Source organism: Gekko japonicus, unplaced genomic scaffold, assembly GCF_001447785.1.
Source record: "Gekko japonicus isolate JY-2015 unplaced genomic scaffold, Gekko_japonicus_V1.1 scaffold1215, whole genome shotgun sequence".
NCBI classification, from domain to species: domain Eukaryota; kingdom Metazoa; phylum Chordata; class Lepidosauria; order Squamata; family Gekkonidae; genus Gekko; species Gekko japonicus.
The window spans coordinates 273216-290763 of record NW_015163638.1 but is presented as its reverse complement, the minus strand read 5'-3'; the positions used below and the strand labels follow the sequence as shown (position 1 = coordinate 290763).

The 17548-nt window shown below is 45.6% G+C and overlaps 2 protein-coding genes across 2 annotated transcripts in view; one reads left to right on the top strand and one right to left on the bottom strand.

Annotated features, from left to right (window-relative positions):
* ACAD11 (acyl-CoA dehydrogenase family member 11) overlaps positions 1 to 17548 on the top strand; it is a 40050-nt gene that overhangs the window by 15751 nt on the left and 6751 nt on the right. The window contains exons 11-15 of the mRNA XM_015407584.1: positions 1003 to 1141; positions 1687 to 1794; positions 4645 to 4743; positions 16311 to 16377; positions 17169 to 17254. Coding sequence (XP_015263070.1) covers positions 1003 to 1141; positions 1687 to 1794; positions 4645 to 4743; positions 16311 to 16377; positions 17169 to 17254 — 499 coding nt within the window. The remainder of the gene's footprint in view (positions 1 to 1002; positions 1142 to 1686; positions 1795 to 4644; positions 4744 to 16310; positions 16378 to 17168; positions 17255 to 17548) is intronic.
* On the bottom strand, positions 9018 to 14409 carry ACKR4 (atypical chemokine receptor 4). Its single transcript, XM_015407583.1, has 2 exons — positions 14375 to 14409; positions 9018 to 10190 (listed from the first exon to the last, which is right to left on the bottom strand). Exon 2 carries the CDS (start codon positions 10180 to 10182, stop codon positions 9121 to 9123), a length of 1062 nt encoding a protein of 353 aa, XP_015263069.1. The 5' UTR covers positions 10183 to 10190; positions 14375 to 14409; the 3' UTR covers positions 9018 to 9120.

The following is a 17548-nucleotide window of genomic DNA, read 5'->3' as shown; positions in this document are numbered from 1 at the left end:
ATCTTGTGAGCATGGGATCTGTAGCATAACACAGAACAGCAGCCCATCCTGGAATGGTGTTGGGACACTTAGCATTCATTTGAGAAAGCTTGAACAAATTTTATTAGGCCCTGCTGATATCTACAACACTAAACAGAGTGACCCAGTTGCATTTCTAGATCCTTTGTCAACACAGTTTTTAAGGTGGCTGTGAATGGAACAGCGAAACACCAGACTGCACCAAAGGGTATTGTTTGATGTAATTGGCTAAGAGATAAGGAAGAGGGTGGGAAAAGAGCTCAAATGTACAGCCCAACCCTAGACATATTTACTTGGAAATAAGGGGAACTGAAAGCAGCAGAACTTGCAGTTGTAATGGGCAGAATGATTGTTTAATATCACGGGAGAAGATCATGGGTATACCTCCCCTTTCAACAAACAGGGTTGACAGGTGCCCCGCCCCATGACGTGGGTGCTGGGGGAAGGCAGGAGGGGGAATCACGTGGTTGCTGGTAGGGAGGGGGTGCTGTGGGGGCGGCCGCAGGCCGCCCCTCCCCCCTGGGCTGGCGTGTGGAGCACAGGGTTGATTCTGCGAGGTGGGGGGGAGGAAAAAAATGGCTGCTTGAAGCACATGGCTGCTTTGGAACGTGTTTGGGGGCCAAGGAAGAGGCTTTTTTGTGGCTGGAGAGTGCTTTGAACGTGTTTGGGGGTGTCTGGGACATGTGTTTGTGGCTGGTGTTTTTCTGAAAACTGTGAACGAGTGCTGTATGCAGCTTTTTTCCTCCCCCCCACCTCGCAGAATCAACCCTGTGCTCCACACGCCAGCCCAGGGGGGAGGGGCGGCCTGTGGCCGCCCCCACAGCACCCCCTCCCTACCAGCAACCACGTGATTCCCCCTCCTGCCTTCCCCCAGCACCCACGTCATGGGGCGGGGCACCTGTCAACCCTGTTTGTTGAAAGGGGAGGTATACCCATGATCTTCTCACGGGTACTTGTTCAATGAATCTTTCTTTCTTTACATAGGAGAAGGCAAAAGCAGAAGGTCTCTGGAACCTTTTCCTTCCAGCTATCAGTGGTCTTGGCCAGGTGGATTATGCACTGATTGCTGAAGAGACTGGGAAGTGCTTCTTTGCCCCTGAGGTGTTCAACTGTCATGCACCAGGTTAGCAACATTTTTACATCTTGTATACAGTAAGCAGAGACTTGGAGCCCAAGTTTCCATTCCCCCGACAGTGGAGCCTTCCTAGCATTGCCCGTTCTGGGTTAGGAAATACTTGGAGATTTTGCAGGTGGAGCTTGGGGAGGAAGTCTCCTGGTGCCACCTGGAGGTTGGCAACCCTAAGCCTTCCTCTGGCAGAACAGGGATGTTCCTTTGGTGGAAGGAAGGTTCCACCATTACTGTAATTAAACCATTGGAGCCAGACCACAAACAGAATAGGAATGGCAATAAACAAGCCAGTTTGGTGTAGTGGTTAAGTGCGCGGACTCTAATCTGGGAGAACCGGGTTTGATTCTCCACTACTCCCCTTGCTGCTGGATGACCTTGGGCAAGCCATAGTTCTATCAGAGCTGTTCTCGAAAGAGCTCTCTCAGCCCCACCTGCCTCACAGGGTGTCTGTTGTGGGGAGGGGAAGGAGTTTGTAAGCCGCTCTGAGACTCCGAGTTAAGGGCGGGGTATAAATCAAATCTCCTTCTTCTTTCAACCAGACACAGGAAACATGGAGGTCCTGCATTTGTATGGGTCAGAAGACCAGAAGAAACAATGGCTGGAGCCTCTGCTTGAAGGGAAAATTAGCTCTTGCTTCTGCATGACAGGTAATGGTGTCTGATTTTCAAAGCATGAAGTGGATGTGTGTGTGTGTGTGTGGGGGTACGACGACTGTGATCTTGGTTCTTAACTGCATTGTAATGATTTATTACAACTAAACAAACATAACCTCAACCCAATACGAAGTCTTCTCTGCCCTTTCCTCCACATGTTTAATCCAGTGTTTCAAAGGTGCTAACAAAAGTGCTGTCTGATGAAGGGAGCTTCGGCTCTTGGTTGCCGTTTGAGGTGCTGCTGGATTTGAATCTTGCTCTGCTAATAAAGTGCAACAGATAAGGGTTCATCCTCCTAAATTTGTATGTGGCAGAATCAATTTGACAGAAGAATCCCTGATAGATTCCGAATCGCTGCATTTTCAAAGGAACGTTCAAGAGCAAGTTAGCTGTATGCCAAGCCTTTAATATACCAGCTAGCTGGGGGGTTGTAGGAAATGACTGAGAGCTCTCTCAGCCCCACCTGCCTCACAGGGTGTCTGTTGTGGGGAGGGGAAGGAGTTTGTAAGCCGCTCTGAGACTCCGAGTTAAGGGCGGGGTATAAATCAAATCTCCTTCTTCTTTCAACCAGACACAGGAAACATGGAGGTCCTGCATTTGTATGGGTCAGAAGACCAGAAGAAACAATGGCTGGAGCCTCTGCTTGAAGGGAAAATTAGCTCTTGCTTCTGCATGACAGGTAATGGTGTCTGATTTTCAAAGCATGAAGTGGATGTGTGTGTGTGTGTGTGGGGGTACGACGACTGTGATCTTGGTTCTTAACTGCATTGTAATGATTTATTACAACTAAACAAACATAATCTCAACCCAATACGAAGTCTTCTCTGCCCTTCCCTCCACATGTTTAATCCAGTGTTTCAAAGGTGCTAACAAAGGTGCTGTCTGATGAAGGGAGCTTCGGCTCTTGAAAGCTGAAACCCCGAATGTCTTGGTTGCCGTTTGAGGTGCTGCTGGATTTGAATCTTGCTCTGCTAATAAAGTGCAACAGATAAGGGTTCATCCTCCTAAATTTGTATGTGGCAGAATCAATTTGACAGAAGAATCCCTGATAGATTCCGAATCGCTGCATTTTCAAAGGAACGTTCAAGAGCAAGTTAGCTGTATGCCAAGCCTTTAATATACCAGCTAGCTGGGGGGTTGTAGGAAATGACTGAACCAGGGATCATTTCATGCAGGAGCGCACAGGAGCAGAGCTCCGGCAGCAAGTAGCTCAGGGGGCGGGCACATGCAACAAGCCCCGCCCCCTGCTACCAGCAGCCCTCAGCCGGGCCACGAGGAGCAAGAAGTAGCCAGGTAAGTTGCAGAGCCCCCCCATCCCCCTTTAAAACAACTTGATCCTGGAGACTGAACCTGTTCTGCACACCAAACAGATGCTCTCCCAGTGAACAGCAGACCCTTGTTTATTTTTAAAAATGAAGGATAGAGTCACCCTTTGTCCTTGTCGTTTCCTTAGACTGGCCTGGATACTGCAGAACTTCCTCTGAGCCACTGGTACCATCGAGGGTGAGACCCATGGTCTCATCGTGCCAATCTTGGCTTTGCTTCACGCACCCGATCCCCAATGCTGGCTTGAGTTCACTTTCATTATTTCGCCCTGGTGATGCTCATGTCTTGCATGGCTAAAGCCGGGAATTGGCAGAGGCTGTGAAGTATTCTGGCCAAGTCCCACATAGACGACGAAAAACACCCATTGATGTCTGTAGGGTCTGAAAATGTGGATGTTGCCAAGAGCTCCTCAGGAGCTTGGAAAGCAGGCAGCGGGTCAGACTTGGACAGTCCTTCACTGCACATTTTAAAGTTCAGTTTCGTGCAGTTTGCAAAAAAAAAATCCACCCTACTTTAGGTAGACTCCCAGATTACACTGCAGGCGTTACACTTTACACTACCAGCAATTCAAAGGACATACATGAACAAATAGAAAATTGCTGCAAGTTCACATACAAAAATGAATAGACAATAGTAAACTTGATAACGATGACGTTTTGTGATGTTTAATGTCTTTGTTTTTCAGAACGTCATAAACAGAAGATGACATCAACCAGAAGTACGAACATCTCGAGTGGTTGTTCGTTTCGAAGAACTCTTTATCAACCAAATTCAGTTCTCAGGTTGTCTTATTACACTCAGTAGTGATATCAATCTTATCCAGCACAGCTCCAACAGCCCACGGCTAACAAGTCTTAAGTTCGGACAACTTGAGAACCTGAGAACTGAATTTGGTTGATAAAGAGTTCTTCGAAACGAACAACCACTCGAGATGTTCGTACTTCTGGTTGATGTCATCTTCTGTTTAATGACGTTCTGAAAAACAAAGACATTAAACATCACAAAACGTCATCGTTATCAAGTTTACTATTGTCTATTCATTTTTGTATGTGAACTTGCAGCAATTTTCTATTTGTTCATGAATGTCAGGGGTTGAACCTGGGACCTCTTCTGCGTACAAAGCAGAGGCTCTTCCACTGACCTATGGTCCCTCCTCAGTTTTTTCTCTTTTAATAAAAGTCTTAACTACATGGCATTTTGGATCTGTATGTTTCAACCTTGAGTGTAGTGATCTGCACTAAAAAATTTTTTTTAATGATCATTAAGTTGTTGGTTTTTTTGCAAAGCACCCCCTGCATGTGTAGGGTTGTCAGGGAGCACGGACATTTTGTAAGGGCAATAATATGGAGTAGTGGGACAGTTTTTGAAAGGAGTCTTTATCAGGAAACCCACTGTGTAGGCTCAAGTGGATCTACAAGTATGTGCTTGATATGGTGAGAGTGTTCCATGGCCGTATTGCTGTTTTATTAGCTGTACATCATGCCCACTACATGTTCTAGTCATTTTATTTTGTCACAGAACCAGATGTTGCTTCGAGTGATGCCACCAACATGGAATGCAGCATTCAGAGAGATGGAGACAGATATATAATTAATGGGAAGAAGTGGTGGAGCAGTGGTGAGTGTAAACCTTTCCTGGAGGGTATGGGTTGGTTCTGTTACTGTAGGATAAAGAATCCAACAAAGAGTCACGTTGAAAGTTGTCCCTCTTTATCCATTCCTCCTGTGTGCCTGCTTTTGCTGCATAAACACTACAGAGAGAGCTTTTATTTGTGTCGTGTTTAGAAAAGACCTTTTGTGCTGACATGCTAGAAGATCCAGTTTAAGTCTGTCTATAGGTTGGTCCGTGTATGATCTCAGCATTAGGTTTCACATGCAACGGGGGTCCTTAATGTTCCATGTGCAGTGTGGGTGGATACATGAGTCCATGTCACAGTCCTCTGTCCCAAGCATGTAAAACTTTCATGCTGGGATTGTATGGTAATTAGTTATGCCCCTTAAATAATGCACATGAAACATAACTCCTGCAGAATGTGTGAAACCACAGATGCATCAAGCAGTCTTTTTAAACATATATTTTATTTATTATTTAAAAATGTGTTTAAAGCATTTTGGCAAAGCGTACAAGTATATGATATTCGATGTGATCTCTGTGCTTCACACCCATGGGATCTAGTGCGCACGCGCTAGATCGATCGGTGCTGTAGCAAGCTCTTTTAACGGATTTTCGCGCCCAGTCCCTCGGGCATGTGCAGGAACCCCACCGCGCATGCCCAGAGGGGTGGGCGCGGACATCCCGCCAGTTCCTTTCTTACCGCCGCGTTGGAAAGACCTCTTTCTTTGTCGGTCTGATCGGTTCGCTGTTCGCTTTTGCCTCACAGCTTTTAAGAAGTATTTCCATACTTTATTTTTCTGTTTTAGTCATTTGTTCTTCAAAAATTAAAAAAAACCCTTTATTTTCTTCTGAGGGGAATTTACCTCAGTACTTCGAGCTACCCGGGACTTGGCGCTACCCCCCCCCCCCAACCGTTCCCTCCACTTCACTTCTTTATGGAGAAGAAGTGGGGATTTTTCAACAGATGCAAGCATTGTCGTAGCAAACTTGCTCCTCCCGACCGTCATACCCTCTGCATTTTTTGCCTCGGAGAGTCTCACAAGCCAGAGTCCTGTCGTCACTGTGCTCGCTTCTCCAACCAAATGAGGAAGAACCGTGCTGTGCGCCGTAAAGTGGCGCTGCTTGAATCGGCCCTTGCTCCTGCCTCAGAGATGGAGGAGAGACCGTCTACATCGACAGCTCCGGCATCAAGACCTGCCTCCGATGTCGACCGCCTGACACCGAAGCTCCTGATATCAAAGGCACGATCGTCCACCTCCACACCAGTCAAAAAGAAGGCTAAGGCAAGTACAGAGCTTAAGTCAGCAAAGAAGGGCACCTCGAAGTCCCTTAAGGCGGCGAAGAAGGGGAAGGAAGCGGTGCCTACACTGGGTGATGCCCCTATAGTACCTCCCACTCCAACGGCAGTATCGATATCGGAGGCCCAAGTCCCTTCACCGATACAGACCATCCATGTATTGGACTCCCCTGTCCACCAAACAGAGCCTCCTTACTCCGACATCGAAACGGTAGAGCTCCTAAGTCATCAGATGGATGCAGAGCATTCTCCGTCTCCTTCTCCGTCATCGACATTGACGGTATCAGAAGCTCCCGACATCGATCCATGTCGGCACTGATATACCTCATGTGACACGCAGCATCACCCTCCTTGTCTGCACACTCAATCTGTCGATATCGACGACCGATGTTACAGGGACAATGGCCACAGACAAGCTAACGCTTTGTCTCCCAGATGTCCACGGTCCAGAAGTCGCTCCCCCAGAGTCTTCCTACCCCCCACACACACCAATGTTGTGGGATCAAAGACAGTTGATACTGGATTCACAGACATGCATGGCTTACCTGCCCCAAGACAGGGCAGCAGATATCATTTCCCTAGCCACAGACATCCGTATCCAACCCTCCGTCACTGCCTTCCAAATCCAGAGGCTATTAGGCCTGATGGCTGCAACTACGTCAGTTCTCGTCTTCGCCAGGCTCAAAATGCGAGTTGACGGATGCACACTGTTTTCCCATCCACTTTCAAAACGTTTTTTAAAAGGTTTATTGCATCTCTACCCTCCTGTCAAAACTCCAGTTGTTCCCTGGGATCTTCCTCTAGTTCTCTACCAGCTCACGAGGAAGCCCTTTGAGCCGCTCGCAACATGCGACCTCAAACTTCTAGCATAAAAAACGGCCTTTTAAATTGCTGTCACCTCGGCTAGGCGAGTGGGAGAAATATTGGCTTTCCGGCACGATACACCTTTCCTGTCCTTTCTCCCAGACGTCCGCCTCGTTCCGGACATCTCTTTCCTCCCGAAGGTGGTGTCAGAGTTCCACCTGCAGGCGGAGGTCTTCCTCCCTGACTTCTTCCCAAACCCAACGTCAGCAGAGGACAGATTATTACACACCTTGGACGTGAAGCGGGCTCTCCTGTTCTACCTCACTAGAACATATCCAACTAGATGAGACTCACAACTTTTCGTCTCGTACGCTCCGGCACGTCTGGGTACATGGCCCAGCGCCTGTCAAAGTGGATTGTAGGTCTAATCCATCTATGTTACCTACTCGCCAAACAGCCATCACCTGGCCCTGTCAGAGCTCACTCTACCAGGGCTGTCGCGACTTCCACTGCCTTCCTCCAGGGAGTGCCAATAACGGACATCTGCAAAGCCGCTACCTGGGCCACGCCGAACACCTTCATCAGGCACTACGCCCTAGACGTCCGTACCAATGCCAATACCAACATGGGACATCACATTCTGTCTTCGGCTACGCAGTAACAGACCTGCCAGCACCCCCCCTCCAGGTAGGCTGCTGCTCGCAGTGGTCATCTGTGCATTCACACCACCCGCCCTCCTTCCCCGCTGTTGTCAGCTTCTACTTTTTTTTAATAGGGGTTGATTTGCGGTGGTTTGTAGGAACTGGTGGGATGTCCGCGCCCACCCCTCTGGGCATGTGGGGTTCCTGCGCATGCCCAAGGGACTGGGCGCGAAAATCCGTTAAAAGAGCTTGGTACAGCAACAATCGATCCAGCGCGTGCGTACTAGATCCCATGGGTGTGAATGCACAGATGACCACTCGAAGATCACCAGTTACAGGTAAGCAACCTGTTTTTATCTTGAATGTGAAGTGCAGTTTTCTTGCCAGTTCTTGCCAAATATCAAAATACGTTAACAGTATTCTTCAAGACCATTACTAACCATGATGCAGACATCTTTACATACAAATTCCAAGAAAATACTGCAGTCCTGACTATATACTGTTCCTGATGTAATTAGTTGCACTAAAATGAAAAAATACATGGTGTCTTTAATTTAAACAACCCTGGGAAGTGGTGATAAAATCCATGTGAATACAGATGGCTACATACATGTATTGTTGTCATTAAACAACTTAGAAACTGGAAAGATATTTTTAATGCCTCAAACAGATCGCAGTTAAAAAAATAAGCTGTTACTGCAGTTGGGAAACATACCTAAGTGCCAGCTTTAATTGTGGCTGTCCAGACAAGGAGTAAGATTAAAGCTGTGTTTAAAAGCAGCATCTGTAACAAAACTTATTACATGTACAGTGCCAGGGCTTTTTGGGGGGGGGGGGGGAGGTGCCGGAACTCTGAAGCGGGAAATGAAAATGTCAAGCTGTATACTGAAAACTCAGGAGCTTTTAAATATTTTTAAAAGAATTTTGTTGAAGAGGTTCCAGAACTTCCCCCTGCGTCCCCCCAGGAAAAACCCCCCCCCCCCGAAAAAAAAGCCCCGTACACTGCAATCCTAAACAGAATTACACCCTTTGATGCCATTGAAGTCAGCAGATTTAGAAGGATGTAATTCTGTTTAGGATTGCACTAGTTACGGCATTACAAATTTCACCATTCCTTAGTCCATGGGGCTGGTTGGCGGGAGCAAGAAGAGATACTGCATCACAGCATCAGGATGCTGGGTACAATAGATGAAAAAAGAAAACAACAACAACACTTTTTTCCTGATCCAGTCTGCTAGAGAGAGAGAAAAAATCAGCCCTGGAGATAACAACTTTCCGAGTACTTCCGATCCCTCCTCTCACACATCCCCTCCCATGTTTGTTAAGCATGTCTCTTACTTTTGTCTTTCCCTTCCTCAGCTTCTCATAGAGTAGTCTATAGAAAGCAGATGATTGTACAATAAACTTGAAAGCAAGAGTGGTAAAGCTGTGCCATGCTAAGGGGTGTTCAGAAAACTGATGGCTCCAAGGTTTCTGCTTGACTTGGCCTGCATCACTCTACCAGTTTAAACAAGTATTTTGAGATGCAGTTCCGTGCCAAGGAGCACATACGTTCTGTTATCTCAGAGTCAGCCCTCAACATCTAAGCACTGAGTAGCTAACAGGGACTACAGAAACTACCCTCCTTCTCCAAGTCTTCTAGATAGTGAAGCTGCTTGTTTGCTCCGCAGATTCCTCGTGGCCCATGGGAATCTCTTCAGTTACTGTGCTTTGTTGTCTTCGCCAATAACCATAATTTTTCACCATTCTCACCATATACATTTTGAAAGAGGCTCCCATTAAAAAATACAGGATGGGGTTCAGGCAGCTGTGAAACAAGGCAATACTCTTAGTGACCTGGAAGGCAACATCGATGGCTTTGCTAATGTCGCAGTCTGTGATCAGGTGGAAGATAATATCTACGGCTCTCCAAAGCTTGACAATGTTGTAGGGCAGTTGGGTGAGGATAAAGGCGGAGACGACTGCCGCAAGGACTTTCAGGGGACGGGAGTTCTTGATGCTGGGGCTCTTAAGGAAAGCTCTGGCGACAGCCGAGTAGCAGATCACCATGATGAGGAAAGGCGACACAAAACACAGAGTGATTTCCAAGATTTGAATGGTTACTTTAAGCGTTACCCCAAGGCTCTTGGGAAATACAGGAAGACATTCAGATCTGTCATGTATTTCTATGATTGTGTTAAAAATTAGCTCGGGGATGCAAAGCAACATGGCAGCCGTCCAGACAACAGAACAGGTTTTGCTGCATTGGTTTGTAACTCTTCGCTGACTCTGGGGTTTGATGATGGCGTTGTATCTGTCCATGCTGATGCAAGCCATAAACTGCATTCTGGCACTGAAGGTCAATGTGTACACAGCAGAGGTGATTTTGCACAAAGCGATACCAAGCACCCATCCATGCACAGCATTCGCAGCCCAGAATGGGAGAGTGAAAAGCAGTAACAAATCAGCAATGGCCAAATTCATGATGTACACATCCGTCCGGCTCTTCAGTTTCTTGAAGTGGGCATAGATTGCAACCACTAAAGAATTTCCGGCAAGTCCAACAAGGAAAACAATGGAGTAAAATGCAGGTAGGAATGACTTCCTGAAACGTCGTACCTCTGCTTTGACACATATCTCTTCATACAAAGCATATTCAAAAGTATCATTCCATTCCTCATCGTTGTAAGAGTAATCTGAAGAATTTATATGTGGTTCCATGTAGAAAGCTGGTTGATAAAAATAATGCAAGTTAATTCCGTCTTGAAACACTTGCCTCATTTTATTTTTAAATGTAGGATTATATTTGAACCAAAGGCATAGACCAAGATAAACATCCCAATGGGGTCTTCCAGATGGGTTACCTGACTTGAGCTCACTGCTTTTGGGAATGTCCCCCCCCCCCACGCTTCCCCACAGTATTGTGGTACATTTGTGCACATGATTCCTTGGCTTTTCTACGATATTTCTCTGAAGTTTTGGGAAAGATCACAGTGAATCCTGGATGGATTGGGGAAATCAGGATTTTCTGGCCCATGTGGCAGCCATTTCCCCTTAATCTGTTCCTGCAGCAGCCATTTCCTCCCACAGCCACTGGGAGGCTTTTTTTTTTAATTGCACTAGAATATTATTGTCATATAGCATCAGAGGTCATTTCGGGGGGGATCGCGGGGTGTGTGGCCTTATGACACACTTCTGGTGATGTCAGGGGGTGTGACCTTATGACACACTTCTGGTGATGTCAGGGGGTGTGGCATATGCTAATGAGTTATGCTAATGAGTCCCCCTAGCTCTTTTTCTATGAAACGACCCCTGTATATCATTGTAACAACAGGTGTAGCAAGTTCGCTGAATCCTCAGATTTCATTTAAAAAAAGTAACACTATATCCCTCTCCCTTGCGGAGATAGAAGGAAAAGGGCACAGCTTCACAAGGGAGAGGGATAGAGACTTTAACAAAAAGGGAGAGGGACAGAGACTTTAACAAAAAACAAACAGAGGACCTGCTATACCTATTGGTATAATGATATTCGAGTGCTGATGTTTTTTAAAAAAACTGCAAAAGCCCTAGTGACTTAGAGAATGGAAGGTGAGGTGGCCACTTCTGTAGGACTGGAGCAGGAAAACTACGGGGAAACCTGCTATGTGGAAGACCCATCGCTGCTGTGTTTTATCTGCAGCTGCAGCAGCAACAGGAAAACCATGAAATCCTATTCCCGTGTGGAAGACACTAGTGGTCACTGCTCTGTGGCTAATCTCCCTTGGTGATGTCACAAGGCTAGGGCCAACAGCTTTACTTCTGGTTAAGAAGGAAGGAAGGAGTTCCCTTTGGCTACCAGAAAAGGCTGTGCTGGAAACCATGGGACTTGTATGTTACAAAACCATGCAGGATGGGGAATCGGGCAAGGCAAATCAAAAATGCTGGTGAAATCTAACCTATAATTTGGTTTCCGTCCCACCCCATCCCCAAACAGCTAGTGATGCGAAGAGGGACCAGGGAAATGCAGAACTTAATTGACATGTTGTGCTAGATATTATGGAGGATGGTAGGGACTAGTCATGTGACTGCCATTTTTAGCAACACACCATCTAGTTCAGCCCTAATGCTAAGCAAATCCATACGGAAGAAAGACTTACTGATTTAAGTGGGGTTTACTTCTAAGCGAGAGTGTTTTTGCTCACAGATTTAACTAAATTTAACTTAAAAAACAACAGAAAGGTATTTCAAAATGAAGAGTAATGAGTCAGAGGATGGAGGAATACCTAAACATCTACATTATCTACATTCTGTCCTTGAAAACGTGGCTCCTGGCCAAGGAACCAATGTCAGCTGGTTTGGCTGAGCATCATTTCCATTTCCTGATGGGTTATTGTGTCTCCTTGAGGCTGCAGCCTGCTGTGGGAAGCCCTTTTTAAAAGTATTTACAAAGCAAACATATAATTAAGGCTTAGTTTGTTCTATGTTAAGTCTACAGTATCCATTTGATTGTAGCTGGTAGAGTTTCAGCATTTCCAAGTGTTTTCAAAGGCTGGAGTTCAGAGGGCTAGGCATGAGCTACGGTGGGTGGTTAGGGAGGGAGCACCCATGGGGATTTTTCAGCCTTCCCACATCCTCTGGAAAGGCAGGCTCAAAGATCAGGGGACCATCTGGCAGGGTGATCCGTAAGCGGCAACTGCCAAACGGGACAATTGGCAAACCACACCCATCCCTGTGTGGGAATGACTCGCTCATGAGCACTCTTTGGATCCTAGCCGAACACTACAACAGATGATGCTAATATGCTTGCATAAACTGCACTGACGCTAATGAAATCAGGCGTGCCTCAACTCACTGAGCCTGGTGCTGATGGGGCTGTGTTTGACTTGAGCACAAGGTTATCGAGGTCCTGGTGAAAGTGTTGTGTAATATCGTTAACCCCCCCCCCCCCATTTCCTCCTCCTATAAAGAGCTGTGATTTACTTGGATGGTTGTACAGAAGGCATGTAAAGAAAAGCTTTATCTAGTAGCCCGTGGAAATTAGTATTATAGTAGGTGAAGCAGAACTCTGACTTTATTTTGAATGTGTGTACAAAATGTGGTAACATTCTGTGCCCTGAGGATAGCATCCAAGGCAACGCATCGTCATGACAAAAGCTACAAAGCCAATCGCAATAGCAAGAGACAATTTAAAACGTGTACAATCCCAAATGGAAAGAATTATCCTCAGACAACTTGAACGGGTAGGATTCCATTCATACCATAATGGTCCCTCTGCTTCAATTTTCCACTTATGTGGTATTTGTGGCTTATTAACTATCTGAATGAGACCCTCAGGAGTGTATCTCTCTGACTAAGAGAGAGACTGAGATGCAGAAGAAGCGAGAGACATTCCTGGTGCTAGATGGGAGTAAAATCAAGCAGCACCTGTAATTTCTCTGCCATAATATCTGGAACTCATCTTGAAGAAGAAGAAGAAGAGGTTGGATTTATACCCCGCCCTTCACTTGGAGTCTCATAGTGGCTTACAAACTCCTTTCCCTTCCCCTCCCCACAACAGACCCTCTGTGAGGTAGGTGGGGCTGAGAGAACTCTGACACAAACTGCTCTTTTTCAAGGACAGCTGTGCCAGAGCTTGCGACTGACCCAAGGTCACATCAGCAGGTGCAAGTGGAGGAGTGGGGAATCAAACCCAGTTCTCCCAGATTACAGTCTGCACACTTAACCACTACACCAAACTGGCTCTCTTGGAACCTTTAGTCTTACTAATTACAAAGCACGTAATTGCTGGCAGATTTTGCTTAACAATAAAATTTGCAATGAGAACCTACTGAGTTTTCAAAGAAATTATTAACCAGGTTTTTTTTAAACATACTTTTCTAATCCCGTGGAGGTGAAATGGACCCCGAGTAAATCATAGAGATTAAAAAAAGAACAACCACATAACCTTGTGTGTTTCATTGAGCATTGCACCAGCTGCAAATGAAAAAAAAACCACCCCTGCACTTCTTTGAGTATTTTCCTTTGGCAGTACAGAAAAGAATTACAGGAAACACACCAGGTGGAAATTCAGGAAAATCCAATTTTGTCACCTTTACCCTTTATGTGTGTTTCACTTTCCCATTCAGTGTGTGGGGAGAGGGAAATGACCCCAAAGCTGTCAGAGCAGACAGTGCAATTTACAAAACATAAAACAATTGACTTGCTGAGGCTGAGGAATACGCAGTTTATGGAACTGTAGGAAATAGATAAGAAAATTAGCCATTCCCCCCACCACCACCACTACTACAAGTCCCACTTTTTTGATTAAGGGCTTTATTAAAATACTTTAGTGCACCATAGCTGATTCTAGTTTGAAAGGGCTGCTGTGGATGTGCTTTGACAAGCCACCTGTTTAAAGTAAAAAGAAAGGCAACTTTCTAAGTGAGTTTCAGTGCAATCTTCAGTAGATTACACCCTTCAAAAACAAATAAAATCAATTGGGCTTCAGAGGGTAGGACCCTACTTTGGATTGCACAATTTAAATGCCTTTTGTCATTCCCAGTCAGGTCTTTCGTAAACTATATAGTAAGCCATCTCTTCTCTATAAAATGTGCCCTTCTCTATAATCCACCCTGTGTCTGAAAATACTAACGGCCAATTCCAGGATGCTTCGGTCTGCCTAGAAGCAGGCTTGATTCCCCCGTGGCTGGCAACAAAAAGCAGAGCCTCCAACTGTGCCCCCCCCCAAAGCACCTCATTCCGTTCTTCCTCATAAGTTAAATGGCTACCATTTCTTCTTCTTGGGAAGGTAAAGTACCGCATTTGGGGAAGCTGTTACAGTAAGGCAACACTTCCCTTTACCCTAGACACTGCATGTCACAGCCTTTACTGACCAAGATCTCATAGGAATTATTGGCAGGCATCATAAATTTTAAAGGAAGTATTCATGACTGACCTGACTTTATTCGGATAGCAGGAGCTGCAGTCGGGAACTCCGTCTGTGGAATGCAGTTCTTGTGCACTGACTCAAGAATTTTGTTTTCCTTCCAGCACCACCACGCCTTTGATTTCCAGCATGTAACTGTCTTTTCCATTGAATGTCATTTGTTACCAGTGTTTGCTCGCTCTTTCCTGGAAACCAGCTGTTGCATGTGAGCCATGGTGGACGTCAGTTTGCCTTAAACCTGAACAACATTTTTTTTCCTTCGGAAAACCACTTAGTGGCAAGGAATGTGTATTTTAAGGATGCATCAAGCAGTTGTCAGAGGGCAGTGGAAATAGTTGAATCTAGCTGTAAGCATACTAGTTCAGATGATAACTTTTCCAAAGTATAACCCCCCCTAAGCCTCTAGAAGCAAGCTGAAAAAGAATGGGCTGTATGCCATCAAGGAATGGCACGGTTGCTGGGGCCTACATACAGCCCAGCAGAAGGCCCACTGCTCACCTTTGACAGCCCCCACAGGAGGTGAGAAATCGCTTGAGAGGCTCCTGCTCCATTGTTGCGGCCTTGCAGGTGATCTTGTAGGTGAAGAGGTGCTGTCTTGCTCCCCTAAGTGCTTGGAGTCTCCTGAGTTAAATTTTGCCCTATGGCTCATCAACCCCAGACAGTTAAGAAGATGAAAATGGACCACCTATTTTTTAAAAATTGCATACTTTAAGGGCATAATCTGCATACTGTTAAATTTGGGGGTTAGCAGCCCTCCTGTGGAACTTCAAGCCTCCCTCCCCCACACATACTGAAACAACTTCAGCTCACAGTCTCCACGTGGCCACCAAGGAGACAGGAAACACATGCTCACTGAATTTTGGTACCCGTGCTCCATCGGAGAGTACAGAATATGAATCTGTCAAAGAAAAAAAAAGTAATACTTTAAAAATAAAAATTTTAAGCTTCTACAGTAGAGAAATTACAAGAAGTCTGCTTGTAGTTGAATGTGCCAGCATTCAGTCCGATGTCGGCTTTGGGTCCGCAAGATGGCAGTGGAGGCTGCTATTGCATTAGAGTAATCTCTGCTGCTCACTGAGGTAGTGTTTCATACCGACAGTCTTTTGCTGTACTATCTGATGGTTTCATGGCTGTAATGATTTCAGCTTCTTAGACGTACAGATACAATGAGTGAGATCAGTTCACTTGAATATTTTGTTAAGTCGTTTTTGTCAGATGTGACTGTAGTATTGCAGTGGAGAACAGTACTTTCGACGCAGTTCACTACATGACAATTGTTGAAGCCACTATTGGGAAGTGTGGTAAGCCATGAACTTCGTACCCTATTCAATGTGTGGAGATCATGATATTCTGTTCTGTTGGTGGTTGGGGGAGGGATGATGTTGCCAAGCCACAGCTTTGGTGATGGCCTCGGTTTCTCCACTGTCTTCTGTCGGTAATTGCACTTCAACACGTTAGGTGAGAGGGGGGAAATATGGCAACATAGTTGTGATTGCCAATCTACGTACTCCTACAAGATCCATTATTCCAATACTTTTGTGTGACTACTGCAGTCGTGGCGGCGGCTGGGGCCATTTTGTGACCCCGTGGCACCAGTGTCCCCTGTTGGGCTCTGGGTACTCGGCTAAACACCCACTGGCCTCAATATAGGTTGAAAAGTTCATGTGTTCAAGAGGTGTTAGCTTGAATCTGGATTTAAAACGTCTTGCTAGGTTTCAAGTATACCAGTGGTAAAAACCCCGACCTGTTTCAATTCAAGGAATTTATCTGGATGGTGGTAGCTGCTGGGCATTTGGGTTTCTGAGCTTTGTACATTTATTTGGAAGTACGCTGTACTGATTTTAGTGAAATTTATTTCCAAATTAAGGCGATTACTACTGGAGACTTAACATCCCAATCCTAAACTCATTCACTAAGAAGTGTATCTGTGTTTCATATCTTTTAGGAGCTGGAAATCCAAATTGCAAATTTGCAGTTGTGATGGCCAGAGACAAAAACACCTCTGCATCCAGGTAAGAGATGAGTTATGATACATGTGTTTGGAATGTCCACTCCAAAAAGAGACATAACATAAATTCCCACAGTGTCACTTTCTCCAGTGACCGTATCGGATTCCCGTATGGTTTAGAGCAGCTAATCCAAAACTGTGGGGCAGCACATCAGAAAACCTTTGTGCTTGTTGGGGAACAACATAAGCTCTTTGTATTTCACATGCAATGGGAGTTTTGTGCCCCCTAATCAAGCACCACCAGCATTTTTTTGTTTGTGACTGCAGTGTGCACAGAGAGGCAGTTGTAGCCTACCCCCACCACCACCACTGATTTCATGTCCACAAACCACTCCATGGAGTCGGTATTATATCAACAGATATAGAGCCAAGAAAAAGAAGACAACTACTGGCTGTGAAATGGTCATGCCTAATTGAAGACAGCCTGTTTTTTAAAGTTGTCCCCCCCCCCGGTGTTGAAAATTCATTACATCTAGGCACGTGGCAAACAACGTGGCAAGCAGATTTCATATAGGGCCACTGGTGTTGGTAACCCTTCCTATACCTGGCTGTTCAGGAGCTAATGCCTGCATGGTGCTGACTCAGCCCCCCCCCCCACAGGTGCCTGCCAGAAAGGTCTCAGGACTGTCCCCTCCTAGAGGGCAAAGGCAGCTTCTGCTTGCACACCACGCAGGAAATGAAGTTTATAAATCCCCTTTGTACCTGGAGAGCCTCCTTTCCTACATAACATGTTCTGTATTTTTAAAGAGAGAGTGAGTGGAACTCACTATCTGATATTACTTTTGCTTTGATTAGATATAAACAGCACAGCATGATTATTGTGCCAATGGAAACCCCTGGAGTCAAACTCATACGGCCTCTTTCAGTCTTTGGTTATTTTGGTAAGTAGGTTTCACAGCCAGCTATGATTTTTAGTGATATGACTTGTTTAAAGCACGTTCTAGTACATAACTATTATAGAAGTACCAGGAGGGATCTTCTTTCTCCAGTTCTGGCAGTGGAAAACTAAAATTGTTGTCCGATTCTCCGCATCCAAGATCAAGGGGGAGTAACATTCCATCTGGCGAGAACACCTTCCTCCAGTGAGTGAGAATAGCTGTTTAACATGTTGAATCACTGTGGAGAAATATGTTGTACTTTGGAGGTTTGTACTATACAGAACCTTCACCTTAGAA